The 13,474-nt window shown below is 40.3% G+C and overlaps 1 protein-coding gene across 5 annotated transcripts in view; it reads left to right on the top strand.

The window, feature by feature from the left end:
* Nucleotides 1-13,474, top strand: part of svila (supervillin a) — a 73,883-nt gene that overhangs the window by 49,116 nt on the left and 11,293 nt on the right. For 4 of the 5 annotated variants that reach the window (XM_032550696.1, XM_032550698.1, XM_032550702.1 and 1 more), the window contains 13 exons: nt 654-1,104; nt 2,638-2,800; nt 3,879-4,011; nt 5,578-5,631; nt 7,208-7,285; nt 8,074-8,130; nt 9,062-9,227; nt 9,351-9,431; nt 10,112-10,198; nt 10,892-11,069; nt 11,156-11,328; nt 11,817-11,972; nt 13,249-13,385. In XM_032550696.1, coding sequence (XP_032406587.1) covers nt 654-1,104; nt 2,638-2,800; nt 3,879-4,011; nt 5,578-5,631; nt 7,208-7,285; nt 8,074-8,130; nt 9,062-9,227; nt 9,351-9,431; nt 10,112-10,198; nt 10,892-11,069; nt 11,156-11,328; nt 11,817-11,972; nt 13,249-13,385 — 1,914 coding nt within the window. The remainder of the gene's footprint in view (nt 1-653; nt 1,105-2,637; nt 2,801-3,878; nt 4,012-5,577; nt 5,632-7,207; nt 7,286-8,073; nt 8,131-9,061; nt 9,228-9,350; nt 9,432-10,111; nt 10,199-10,891; nt 11,070-11,155; nt 11,329-11,816; nt 11,973-13,248; nt 13,386-13,474) is intronic. The other variant, XM_032550701.1, reaches the window with a different exon arrangement.

Below are 13,474 nucleotides of genomic sequence, written 5' to 3'. Positions count from 1 at the left end.
TTTATTTTAACTTTTGAATTCAAGGAAAGTTGGGAAAAAAAATTCTAAAAAATGTCCTCTCCAAAATGGAAATAATTATGGTAATTCTAGCGAAGTTGAATAAAATGACAGTTTGGTCTAATTTAACGTCGGTGAGAAAAAAGTTTATTTTTTCAGTGTATGTAAATATCTGGTTTCAGTTGTATATATAATCTAATGGACATTGGAAATGTCCAATGGATTTCTAATGTAATGGGCAGAGATGAAAAAGGGAGAAAGATGGGAAAATGTTTAAAGGAAATGGGAACAGAGGAGAGAAAACAAGTTTTCTGCCTCTAAACCTGCAGAAAGGGAGAAAAACAGATTTCTTTTGGTCTCTACGAATGTTTGCTGTTGCCTCTTATTGGCTGTTGGGTTTGTGGTATGTTCTTTGAATGCATTAGTGAAGCCAAATGCATTGTGTGGAGGGAGATGACTTGTGATGTGCAGGACGGGCTGCCCTTTGATGCTCAGGAAGTGCAGTGAGTCAGTCCGGCTGTGATTAGTCAGCGTGATTCTCCTCAGCTGCCTGAGTGTGCACTTTGTTTAAGCTCTCTTTTCAGCTACTTTAGCAAAACTGACCCACATCTTGGTGTGCTTTCTTTCATCTCTTTCCACTCCACCTGCTTTGACAGCTTCAGAACGGCGCAGGAGCTCTGTACGGAGCCACTTCGGCCTCCTCCGCTCCCAGACTCGGAGCCACCGTCTCCTCGGACCACGCCGGAGACATCCACATAGCGAGCGCCGCCGTCCGTGCCGAGCCCAACCCAGACGCCTCGGACCTCCGCATGGACATGGAGCGACTCTCTGACCGGGGGAACGACGCGATGGACCTGAAGGTGGGGAAGAGGAGGCTGCCCTCTCCCGAGACGGCGGTCAGGCAGGTGGCTCTGCCCCAGCCGCACACTGGGAGGGAGAGATGGTGGGAGGAAGAAGAACAAGAGGAGGAGGGGGAGCAGTGCTGGCGTCCCAGAGGCAGGGACAGCTCAGAGAGCCACACGTTCCAGGACAGAGAAGAGCAGAGGCGGCATCCAAGAGAGGAAGGACGACACGCAGACAGCCACAGGATCAGAGCCATCAGTGGAGGTAACAACAACTCAGACTTTGGTTTCTCCTCAGGCTTACTGTGACACACCCTCTGACTTTTTAAAAGTTACACTAGGAAAACTATATAATGGATCACCTACCTGAACAATTACATTTTGTGAGAAATGTTATAAACTTGTTACTTTTTACAGAGATCAAACACAGGTTTTGCTAAGAATCAGCCTTGGAATATACTGATTTGAAACAGTTCATGAAACTTACATTTAAGTGGACATAAGACCATTGCTGTCTGTCTGACTTGAGGGCTGAGAGCCAATCAAATTTTAACAAGAATTTAACTGCATTTACACAAAAAGACGCAACATAACTTTTAAAAAAAAATTAAAAATCACCAAAATTGGTTTTGTAGCTTTTTTGATGTGTGAAGTAAGCATCCTACTTGTTCAGTTTTTATTTATGTAAGTTCAGAGGCCTCAAAATGTAGTTTGAGAATTTTTTCAACAGCTACAGAAAATGCCTGTATTCAACACAGTTCTTTCTATTGTAATTGAAATGGCATGTTTAAATAGTTCATATCCAGCTCTATATACAGTGAAATTCATCATTCTGATGTAGCTTTCTTTGTGCAGTTATTTTTAAGGTACCATTTACATAAACATGGAAGTTTTCCTAATTGGAGACTTTCTGCAGTTTCACCTCCAGGTCACATTTAAACACCATGTGGATGTTTGTTACTCCACAAAACAAAATTGAGATTTTTGAACATTTGTTTTGTGTAAGTCTTGCCTGGAAGGAAACCTTAAGGTGGAGTAAAGATAATTTTATTTATATAGCACATTGTAAGCAACAAGGCAATACAAAGTGCTTTACAGGAATTAAAAGGGACTACAAACAAGATAACAAACCAAAAGAAGAAAAAGCTCATAATGTTGATCCAAAGTAAATAAACTAGATACTCCTATTCAGGGTTGCTAGATAAGTATAAGTAAGTAAGGTACTACAGCATTATTGACCTGAATCTTAGAGCATGGATTCCCAGATTTATATATATAAAAAAATAAAAACTAAACAATATCTAGAATAGTGTAGCTGTGGCCCATTCAAACACTGGTTTACGTTTCACTCAGCAGTCAGCCATGTCTTTTCCCAGTCACACTTCCAGTGTGTATTTGGGGGAAAGAAAAACTTTACATTCAGACTGTGGTTTCCAGGTTTCCTTCACGTCAAAGCAGCCGTCACTTTCAGTCAAACACTTCAGGGTCTTGATGCAGAATGTCAGGTTCCAAAAACAGAAGTTAGTTAAGCAGCCGTTCTTGGAGTTGCTCAGGTTGTACTTAGAGGGGAAAATCTCAGGGTTTCTACAACGTGGGACGTTTGATTACAGTTGTGGCAGAGACATGAAATCCAGTGAGCGGTGTCTCTGCTTCTTCAAATGCTGCTTTTTTTATGCCCATTTTCATGGTGTGATTTTTAACATTGCTGTGCTTTCAATTTATTGATCCTGTTTCCTCTTTGTGTGTGTGTGTGGGGGTGTGTGTGTGTGTGTGTGTCCTTGTGCGTCCGCTGTCACAGAGCTCCCAGACTCCACCGCAGTAACATCCAGAGATGCATTCGGATCGGCCATAGCCGAGCCTCAGCCCCCAGCAGGGGGCCAGTCGGTCGGCCCGGTCCAGCTTGATCCAGAGGAAGAGATGACCGACGTGACGATTGGCCGACACATGTCCATTAGAGAGAGGTAAGAGCAGCACGGAGGTCAGAGTGGAGAAACCCCTTTTACTCTCACAATTGTTGTGGATAAAAATTTTACTTTTTGTTAGTTTCTCATATTAAGAATATATTTTTTTGCTTTCCATGGAATTATTATCTTAAACACAGGAGTGTCACATGTTTATGTAATTCTAGTTATGTCACATTGAGGCTCAGCCTGCTGGTTAGAGGATGGGCAAAGATAAACAGTCAAGCTCTAAATTGATTGGTGACATAACATGTTAACATCTGTGTGGTGTCTGCCACACGTTTCACCCACTCTGACCACTTCAGGACCTGCTTGGCTCAGCCCCACTTCCAAAGCAGTCAGTTAGTGATGACAGAGTCAGGCCTACTCACTTCCTGTTGTTGGCATTGATTTGGACGTCTGGGGACAGAACAGGATGTTGTCCTCTGTGTCTGGAACAGAGCGCTTGTTGTGAGGGGCATGCTGCCTTCTCTGTGCTCCAAGTTAAAACTCCTCCTACTTCAATTAAGTCCATAATAATACAACTTCTGTCATTCACTTTTTTTTTTTACACAAATTAATCATGCCGTGTCCTCCTGGTGCAGATATTTAGTGGCATGCTAGGCATTGGCCACCATATTGTCCTTTTGTGCAATTAAAGTGTCAATTTAATTGCAGATAGTGCAATTAACTTTACTAAAAATGTTCACCAAATTACACAACTAGTAATAATACAGGAGTCGTAATGCTTAACAGTTTCCAATGTTAAAGTTGAATCAAACGTTTTGGATTAGTAGGTTATGTTTTGAAATTGTAAACATAATTAATATAATAATCCTAAATGTCCTAAATTTAACTGATTGAAATGAGCAGAAACTGTATTTGTTTCCAAATAATCAGTTTAAAAGTGAGCTAAGAGCTGTGCTACAAAGCTGTTTTCAAAGCTTACCAGGCTGCAGTGAGCTAAAGTGGCAGATTTTAAATAAAAGTGAATCTTTTGAACCCAACTAGCATAGTGCAGAACATGGTGTGTGTGGGGTGTTAATTCATATTAACAGTGCCTCTCGCTCCTCCACACTGTGTTCCTCTACCCCTTCAGAGTCGCCTTGTTAAAGAAGAGCGGCGAGAAAGACTGGAGGAACAGGATCAATAAGAAGCAGGACGTGGCGACGGTTGCCGAGGGCGAGCAGCAAGCTCAGCTCTGGGAGGCGGAGCAGAGCTTCGGGAAGAAGGTAACCGCCTCACTGCTGAGTTAGCGCTTCAGAGGGCCACACTGAGACATCATATGGGTCATCTGGTTTAATGCTGGAGAAACTGTGTTCTGTTAATGCGCCGTTATTGCAGCAGTGACATTAAGAGTTGGTGTACGCCACACCAACTCTTAATTCATCAGCCTGTATCAACTGGTCATTAACAAGGATTTAAAGAGATTCTTGAGCGTTTGTTGCCGACATGTTGAGAACTTTAGAATCAAAGAAATATCACTGGCCATTAAATAAAGGGTTATGGAAATTAAACTGGCAATGTCATGTGGTAATAGTTTGAATATCTCTAAACAGAGAGGTTGTGTATTGTCCATGTCTGTCTTTCCTCTTCTCTGTCTTATACAGCTGGTAGATGTTTTGTTGTTCTTGTATCGAAATCTAATCACTGATTTCCATTCATGAGAAGAAATGATCTAATATCCAGAGGATTTTATGAGAGGTTGTCATTCGATAAGTATGGAACCCTATTGGTGTCTAAACTGAAATGAAAATAAATTGAATATGAAGTTCTCATTTGAGCATGAACAATTCCTTAAACTTTCTAACAGCACATGCTGAAATACTTGAACTTTTTAAAATAAGAAATTAGGCAAATGTAAAGTATTATTTATGTGTAATTCTCAGCCCAGAACTGCCAAGTGACCTAAAAACTTGGGGCCAAATTGTGAAAGGAAAATTATATCCTCTTCCTAGGATTGAGACCAGCATAGTAAACGTGTAAACTTACCAGTAAAAAGTATGCTTTAAGCCTCAAACGTTACTGTGAAAACTCTTGGACTACCTGTTGTGTGATGATAATGTCCAACTGTCCTGATAAATGTAGCCTTTGTATTCTCTCCTGCCTAACTTTCTCTTTTCTGCCCTCTGAGCTGCACGTTGCCTGTAATCTGTCAATGTCTCGCTCCAGCCTGCATGTCTTTCACCTTATAAAAATAAAATAAAAGCAGATTTCTGTCCCTGCATGCTTCCTGTTTTTCTGTTTCTCCACCACTGGTGTGTTTTTGAAGGGAGGTTTTAGGACAGGCGCAGCACATGTACCTCTCTGTTTAGACATATTCTCTGTGGCTTCTTTGGAGCAACTGCTGTTGTTTCCAGCTGCTTATCAGAGCTTAGGCAGCTCCACCCGAACTGACTGACTGAAGTTTTATTATTATTATTTTTTAGCTGATTTAAGGTCAAGTTTTGATTCCTGTGTGTGTGATGTCAGACCCTCCGGGGAAAACATTTCTCAAATTTAACAAACGGCCTAATTTTTAAATTAGGGACAGATGAGTGAATACACGGAGGTTAAATGAAGGCTAACAGGAAGTACAGTCGGTCTTGTTTTCTATCCTCCTATTTATCCAGACCAGTGGATGTCCTTCATGTTTCCTGTGTTTGAACAAAAAAACAAAAGTAGAGATGAGATTGACAGAAAATAAGTAGTCGAGCAAGACTTAAAATAATTTAAGGATTTTGATCTACCTATGAAGTGCATGTCACGGCATGAGAGCTTTCAGAAAATGTCCCTTTTCTTCGGCTGCCTGTCTGCAGGACGATGATTCTCTGATGATGACTGAGGATGTTTCTGTATCCAATCCGTTTCTGGTAAGGGCCAGTGTGTAAGAACTTTGTGGCCAAAGCACTCTGCGGTGAGATTCATCAACCCTGTTCTGATCAGAAGAGTGTCTAAAATTTACAAAATTCTTTTTCTTTTTTTTTTGTCCTGTTGATAAAAAAAAATCAACCTGGTGTAACAGAAATCCAGCCTGCAGAGTGTGTTATCTGGTGGTGGTACCGTTTGGTTCTGGGTTGGTTCCTTTTATTAGTGTTGACAATTTTCTCACTTTGGGTTCATCATTGCACTGTCTGGTGAGTTTGGCGTTTGTCACACACAAACTTTAATGGTTAACATTTTGATCTGACATCTATTTATCTATTTATGCATTCATAATTAATTTTCAAGTGCATGGATAAAATCAGAGGGTATTAATAAAATACCCCTGATTGCAGGGGGTCACAAATCAAGAACATAAACAATGTTTTTAATCATTTTATCAATCATTTTGAGCTACGTAGCTTGAATTAGCCCCACTTGAGAAATTAATTAATAAAAAGTCACTTAAACTGACTTTCTTAATTTTTGGTCAGTTAATAAAAATATGACATATGTGAAGATAAAAATGTTTTTATATCAAAAATTGTTGGGAAAACTGGGACATGTCTCATACAACTTTAAAAATTTGATTTATATCAATATGCATGATGGGATTTCTTCTTTTTTTTTTGTTGCCAGTAATGATGCAATTTATGATTTGACCATTACTAATTCCTCGTCTATTTCATTAAAATGGAATATATTTAAAATAACAGAGAATAATAGTAATAGTAAAGTAACTTGAAGTATAAAACATTGTATATGTTTAAGTGGGTGCTACTTTATTTACTCAACATTTGACACGCTGCACTCCTTCCTATCTTTATGCTCCATCATGGTGTTAGCTAGGTTAGCCTAGCATTGCATTGTCTAAAACCATCATAGCTTTGTTTGTTTGTAATGGAAATATGAATTGACACAAAAACCTAGTCTGTCTGCTTCCATGAATGTTTGCACACTCAGCCGTTTGCTGAAGTGCTAGGCTAATATTAGCATGTTTTACTTGCCGTTTTCATAGGACTGTAAATTGTCTTGTAACGTATTTCAATTCGGTTTATCAGATGGAAGTTATAGCAAAGGCCGTTTTCCTGCTTCATTAACTCTACACTTTGCTTTGAGCATTATAAAATTTAACAGCCATTCCTTCAGCTGCTCTCATTTAAAGTGGCTCCACAAATCAACTTCAGCACTTCTAGCTGAGGGTGATGCTGGCAAAATCCAGCAGTGGTCCGACAATGGGCACCGAGCTGCTTTAAGTTGTTTTAGTCGGAGCTCCGATCCCAATCATTTTTAAAAAGCCTCTCTAATGCATAGTAGTATCTGTTTTATTCCAGATGGAAGTGTATATCTATGTAAATGTCAAACTCTAGAAATAAGGAAAGCTACTTTTAAAAACAATTTCTTGCTAGTGGCCTTTATCAGACTTGATTTTCTGGCTAACATGACCCCAATCAGGATACAGAGCTGCATGTATCAGCTGTATTTTCCTGCTATAGCATGTATTTCCTCTTTCTGCGCCTGCTGCAGGAGCCTGTCCTTCCTGCTGCTTCCTCTCCTCCTCCTGATCCTCCTTTCCATACTTCCCTTGACGACACGGCCAGCCAGGTAGGAAATCCCAGCAGGTTTTTTTTAGTCTTGCTTGCTTGTTTTCCTGCCTGCTGCCCACATACCTGATCAAACCAGTGTAAGCCGTACACACATGCCTGTACCAATTCATGAACAGCTTACAAAGAGAGAAAATAATCGGATTCCCACTGATTATCTGGTTCTGCTCTGTCATGCCAACTGCTGTCATACACAAAAAGCTATTTTCACAGCAAAAGCACAAAATCTTACCAAGTATTTTAATGCAAATATTTTTGGTGCACTTAAAATAAGACAAAACTAACTACAAGTAATTTTTCAGCATCATACAGAAGCTTGTTTTAAGTAAATAATTCCTTAACATTGATAAAAAATACTTGTTTCATTCTCAGATTATCTCATTTGTAACATGGGGAAAATGTCCTCTAATATATTAATTTAGAACATTTTCATCAGTATTAAGGAATTATTGACTTAAGCTATGCTCACATCTTACTGAAAAACTACTTGTAAGTTAGTTTTGTCTTATTTCAAGTGTCTTAAGATATCTGCAGTAAAAATGACCTCATAAGATTTAGTGTTTGCAGTGTTTTGCTAAAGCACATAATGGTCATATGGTCCTGCTGCCGTTTTATCCCATCTATTGGTGACTCCACTGCTTATCATTGTGAATTCAGCATCACGGCCCCTGCAGCTTGCGCTTCATATGCAGCTTTTAGGTATTTCCCATATTTCCATCCTCATCTGTTAATTTCGTCCTCTCCCATCCATCCATCCATTCATCCATCCGTCCATCCATGTGATTGAAGGCCACCAGATCACCCAGACCCTTGCAGGTGGATGACAGACACCCATGGAGAAGGAAGGTGACCCTGTCAGAAATAAAGATGTAGAGTCTGTGCAACTGTTGAGTTTTCTCACTTTACAATAAAATTATGCAAACACAAAATATGCCCATTAGTTGACCAATGGGAGAGGTTCTGTGATGCTGTTTTGCTGCTTTTATTACTTTAAACTTGTTAGTGACCAGATTCATCGCCAGGTGTTCAACATCTTGTAAAACTGATATTCTGTTGAGACACAGCAGTTTGGTGTGTATTCAATAATTTTATTTACACTTGGCAGCTGATTTCAGACAATTCTTTTTAAACCAAAATTGGTTTGCATTTATTTATCTATTTTATATCTCCTTTGATTCACTGTGCGATTTTTGAATGAGATTATTTATATGACTATGTTTTCTATTCTGGTGACTTTGAAGGAAAGTTTAAAAAAATCCTTTCTAAAGTCACATATTTGAATAAATCGAATTTAAAAAGAGAGAGGGAAGAAAAAAGAGAAAAAATTGGACTATTGTTGTTGAGGTATTTAAAAAAGATCAACCAGCCTTATAATTTTCCCATGAATTGTTCTTTCCAAATCAAGGTGAGATTATTCTACTGCAATAAAAAAAAAAATGTTTCTACTCATCTTTGCCAGGAGTGCTAATAAATGTGTATTTGGTTCCTCTGAGAACAAGTACAGTGAGAGAGGGTGATTGTGAACATTGTTTTATGCATGTATTTAATTTCACCTAATCAGTTAAATACGGCAAATTCCAGTTCGAGTCCCATTGACTTTGTTGGAAACAATGATCTTCTCTATAAGACGCAGCTTTGGTTCCTGTTTATTGGGTTAAATTTGGTGCACTAATGGAATTATTTACAGTTTGCTGCATGCAGCCGGTATTGGTTCCTTAGTTTTACCTTCATGTGTCGGTTGTGCCGAGTTCATCCGATTTTCCTGTGTTTTCCTCAGAGAACAGCGGAAGCTGAGATGGAGAGCCAGAGTCTGGAGGCTCACATGTCCATCCAGGAGAGGAAGCAGCTGATTGAGGCGCGGGAGGAGGCCTGGAAGACCAAAGGTCACGGAGCTGCCAATGACTCCACCCAGTTCACTGTGGCTGCACGGATGGTGAAGAAAGGTCAGAGGGCAAGCTAAACATCTCTATGGATCTTTTTTTTTTTTACAGTTTGTCAAATACATATTCAACAATGCAGAAGATGGAAACATCTGATTCCAGGTTTGATCTTGTGTGTTCCTGTAGGGCTGGCCTCTCCCTCTGCTCTCCACTCTCCCCTCCACTCCAAATCAAAGAACAGTCTGGCTGTCTCCAAACCGCAGGAAGGTCAGTCTGACTTTTATTATAACAAACACTTATTGCAGTTTTTGCTCTTCACCTCAAGCCTCTGATTACCTGTTATGTAACACTAGATGTGTTTCCATTACAAATGAGCAAAAAACTTGGTCTACATTCCAGTAATGTTGAAAAAACACAATTTTGCAATTGCAGTGTTTCCATTAATTCTTCATTAAATAAATAGAGATAAATAACAGTAACAACATAACTTTCACCTCAGCTAGTGTTTAGTATGGAGCCTTTTACTTCCTGGAAAAACATCAGATTTCCATCCAGTTTCTTGGTGCATGTCTGATTGAAATAGTTTTTTATGCCAATGTTAATTGATTGTTTTGTTCTTTTTCAAAAGACATGGAGGAATTCCCAGGTTTATTCCCCTTTTTTCTATTTTCTATCATTATTCAAAATAGAAATGTCACCAACACAACCATGAGGTTTCTATTGGCTCTGGAAGCCCAATAGAAACCAGCCTGTTGGATGGTTTTCACCTCAGTGAATGTGCATGACCCTAAAGTACAGAACGGCTCATATTCACCTGCAGGAAACATTTCAAACACTCAGATCAACATACTGTCCATCGTGGTTGGTGATTGTCTGAGGTCTACATGTACAGACTGCTGCATTTAACAAGAAATGTGTAACGTGTGTTTGTGTGTGTGTCTGAGCAGCGATTAAGGCTGTTCCAGATCTGAACCTGGAATCGGACGTAAAGCTAGAGAAGCTCGAGTCGTTCCTTGGAAAGATCAACAGTAAAGGTACGTCCTATTCTAAACTAAGGTTAACAAACTGCTAGTAAGAAGCATGGAGAAAAAAAATGACACTTGTCAAAAGTGTTGATGGGTAGTAATTGTGCAGTTTTTTAAATAAAAATAAAAATTTTGTTGATGTGATATTTAAGGAAGCACTGATCCTTTTTTTTCACTTCCGATACCGATATCTGACATTTAGTATCAGCCGATTCCAATCCAGAGACATAAAGCTGAATTGACTGAAAACATTTCTTTTTGAAACACAGGCATAAATGTTCTGAATTACACTTTTATTTGATAACTCTGCACATCACATTTAAATACACCAAAAGCTTCACAAGCTTGGTCAAACATATAAAAACAACTTTAATTTGATCATTTAAGAGTAGAACCGCCAATTTAAAGTAAATAATGAAGAAACTGAAACTGACAAAAACAATATGGTGACTATTTTGGTCAAATATGTAAAAATAGCAATAAACCTTCTTTCAAATGGTTCAGAAAGTACAATTAGGAATTCTAAAATATAATATAAACACAAAGCATAGGATTAGACTGAACAGATTCGCTCTTATGGACATTGTCACAGATACCAGATCTAGAATTTTTACAATACAGATATTGATTCTGATCGGTGGATCTCTGGGGATATTTAGAGCAACCCAAGTGAAAACGTACGGGTGTGATGTCTCTCCTCAGTGCCTGGCCTGCCAGAGGCGACCATCTCTGTGACTGAGAAGAAAGTGAAGGAAGTGATGACCCTGGAAGACGAAGCTTTTTCCAAGTTCTACCGCCACATGGACGAACATCCTGGCAGCACCAACAGGGTGGAGATAGACGACGACTTCGATGCCATTTTTGACCCCGAGGTGCCAAAGTAAGCTTCAACTGTCAGGAGACCGAGCTTTCAAAAAAAAAGAAATGCTTTGACCTTACTTTGACCTTTCATCTCGGTCTTTCCAGATTGACTTCGGCGATGGTGCAGCACAAGAGGGCGATGCGGCCGAACCGCAACGTTCAGTCATCGAGGAACCCGCTGAAGAAGCTGGCAGCCAGAGAGGACATCAGACACGAGTACACAGAGCAGAGACTCAACATCGGCCTGCTGGAGAGCAAAAGGATGAAGGTGGAGAAGAGTGAGTAAGGAGGGTTTGCGCATCTATTCTTTCTTTAACTGAAGCTCTTTTATTTGAAAGAAAAAACATCTAGTGTGTATGTTTGGTTTATTTTCCTGTGGTGTATTAGTAAAAACTAGCATTCACCTAGTTTGCCTGAGAAATTCCTGTTTGGCAAACAGGAATTGCAAAACGACTTAAATCATGTTGGAGTTTTTCTCCTCATGTTACTTTTCTATTGCATAATCTGCAATATTTCTGTGGATGAAATCAGCTACAAAAGTCTTGTTTTACCATTCAGTCCTCCACTACTACTGGTTTCTGTTCTGGTATGTCCACTACTGCATGTTTGACATGTGTATGGAAAAAAATGAGTGAACATGCAATGTTTGCTTTACGTTCATTTCTGCAGGATAATGCACCGTCTTATAAAGCAAAATAGTGACTCAGGAATAGTTTGTAATCGGCATTAGTTCTGTACTCATCTTTGCTCGTTGTGCTCTCTGTAGTGAACAAGAACTCTGGGTTTTCTGAAGTGGCTCTGGCCGGTTTAGCGAGCAAGGAGAACTTCAGCAGCGTCAGCCTGCGCAGCGTCGGCGTCTCCGAGCAGGCGTCCAACAACAGCGCCGTGCCGTACAAGAAACTCATGCTGCTTCAGGTCAAAGGTCAGTCAGCTCTGAATTTACAAACAAACCTGCGCTGACGACATCTGCTTGATGTAATTCTCAAGTTTATAATAGTCTGAAGAAGTGAAAACAAGGCATTTGATCTCAGCAAGTCTGGAAAAGCACAGGGAATAAAACAAGTGGATAACAAGATAAAAACATTTTAGGATTGTATTTCTTATCCAACTGTAACAGTTGTATCCCTACCTAGAAATCCATCCTTTCATTTGTTCATCTCATTGGTCAACATCCATCTATCTAGAAACAACCAATCAGGTCCAGGAGGAGGGTCTTAGCGCTGTCCATCAAGCCCATTTGTGTGCCACTCACCCCTCCTCCTCTGTGATGCATCTTCTTTCTGACAGCAGCCTGTTATGGATACTAAGGCTAGCTAGCATAGCCACCAATGACATCAGATGACATTTACCTGTAGCTGAGTTGTTTCTCAGCTACAGCTAGTAGCATATTTAGCAGCACGTTCATGAGGATGATTGATAGCACTCTGGTTGTTAGTCCTTGGGAGCAGTGCATCTCTTCAGAAGGCATTAGCAGCACAGGGAGGAGGTGGATTAGCTTGGTCTTTTATACTGTCACAACAGTGACAGTTTTAATAAATATGGAAACATATTTTTTATAGAAGCTTTAAGAATACATCTGAAACCTAACCGCTAACATCATTTTTGGATATTGTTGCACAAGTCAGTCACATTGAAAACTTTGAAGGCTTAGTAAGGCTTACTGATTTGAACGGAAAAATAAATGCCCTCTGATTCAGTCGAAGCCTGAAGGATGCTGCTTCCTGGGCGTCCTCTGCTGATGACATCTAAAAGGAGAGACAGGACTCGCTCTATTTTGGCGTCTCTCTTTTATCTCCCTCACACGTATGTTGGCAACAGCTGTGGCTCTAAATCATTCTCCCCAGGTCACCTCACGCCATCCTGGGCTGATCTGCTCCTCTGAACCCCCACTGCCCATAATCCAAAGCAAATCCAATGCAGCAGGGGCTTTGTTAGGTTATCTGTCCCAGCCGAACAGCGGTAGGATTCACAGGCTCAAATTTAGACCACAGCCTCTGCTGACTGCCATTAGCTGGAAATCCCCAAAGTTTTAGCGCTTTAGATGATCATTAGACATATTTACCGTGTCAACTTCATCGCGGCGGGCACAATTTAGGTCTGATGGCTCTTGTGTGATAATCCAGGCGGCAATGAGCAATGAGCAGAGTAGCCACTGATAATCCACCTGTCTGGGTGTGTGTGTGTTTGTGTGAAACCAGGCCGACGGCATGTCCAGGTCCGCCTGGTGGAGCCCAGAGCTTCCTCTCTGAACAGCGGAGACTGCTTCTTGCTCGTCACCCCGCACCACTGCTTCGTCTGGATCGGAGAGTTCGCCAATGTCATCGAGAAAAGCAAAGTACGGAACCGGAACGTGGAGATCAGTCTGTTGAGCTTCGCTTGCTGTTTTTTTTTCTCCCTTTAGGCAATATCAATCATCTTTGCATT

This window comes from Xiphophorus hellerii, chromosome 21 (assembly GCF_003331165.1).
Source record: "Xiphophorus hellerii strain 12219 chromosome 21, Xiphophorus_hellerii-4.1, whole genome shotgun sequence".
In the NCBI taxonomy this organism is placed as follows: Eukaryota; Metazoa; Chordata; class Actinopteri; order Cyprinodontiformes; family Poeciliidae; genus Xiphophorus; species Xiphophorus hellerii.
Note: the sequence above shows the minus strand (reverse complement) of the source record. Positions and strands in the feature narration are given on the sequence as shown.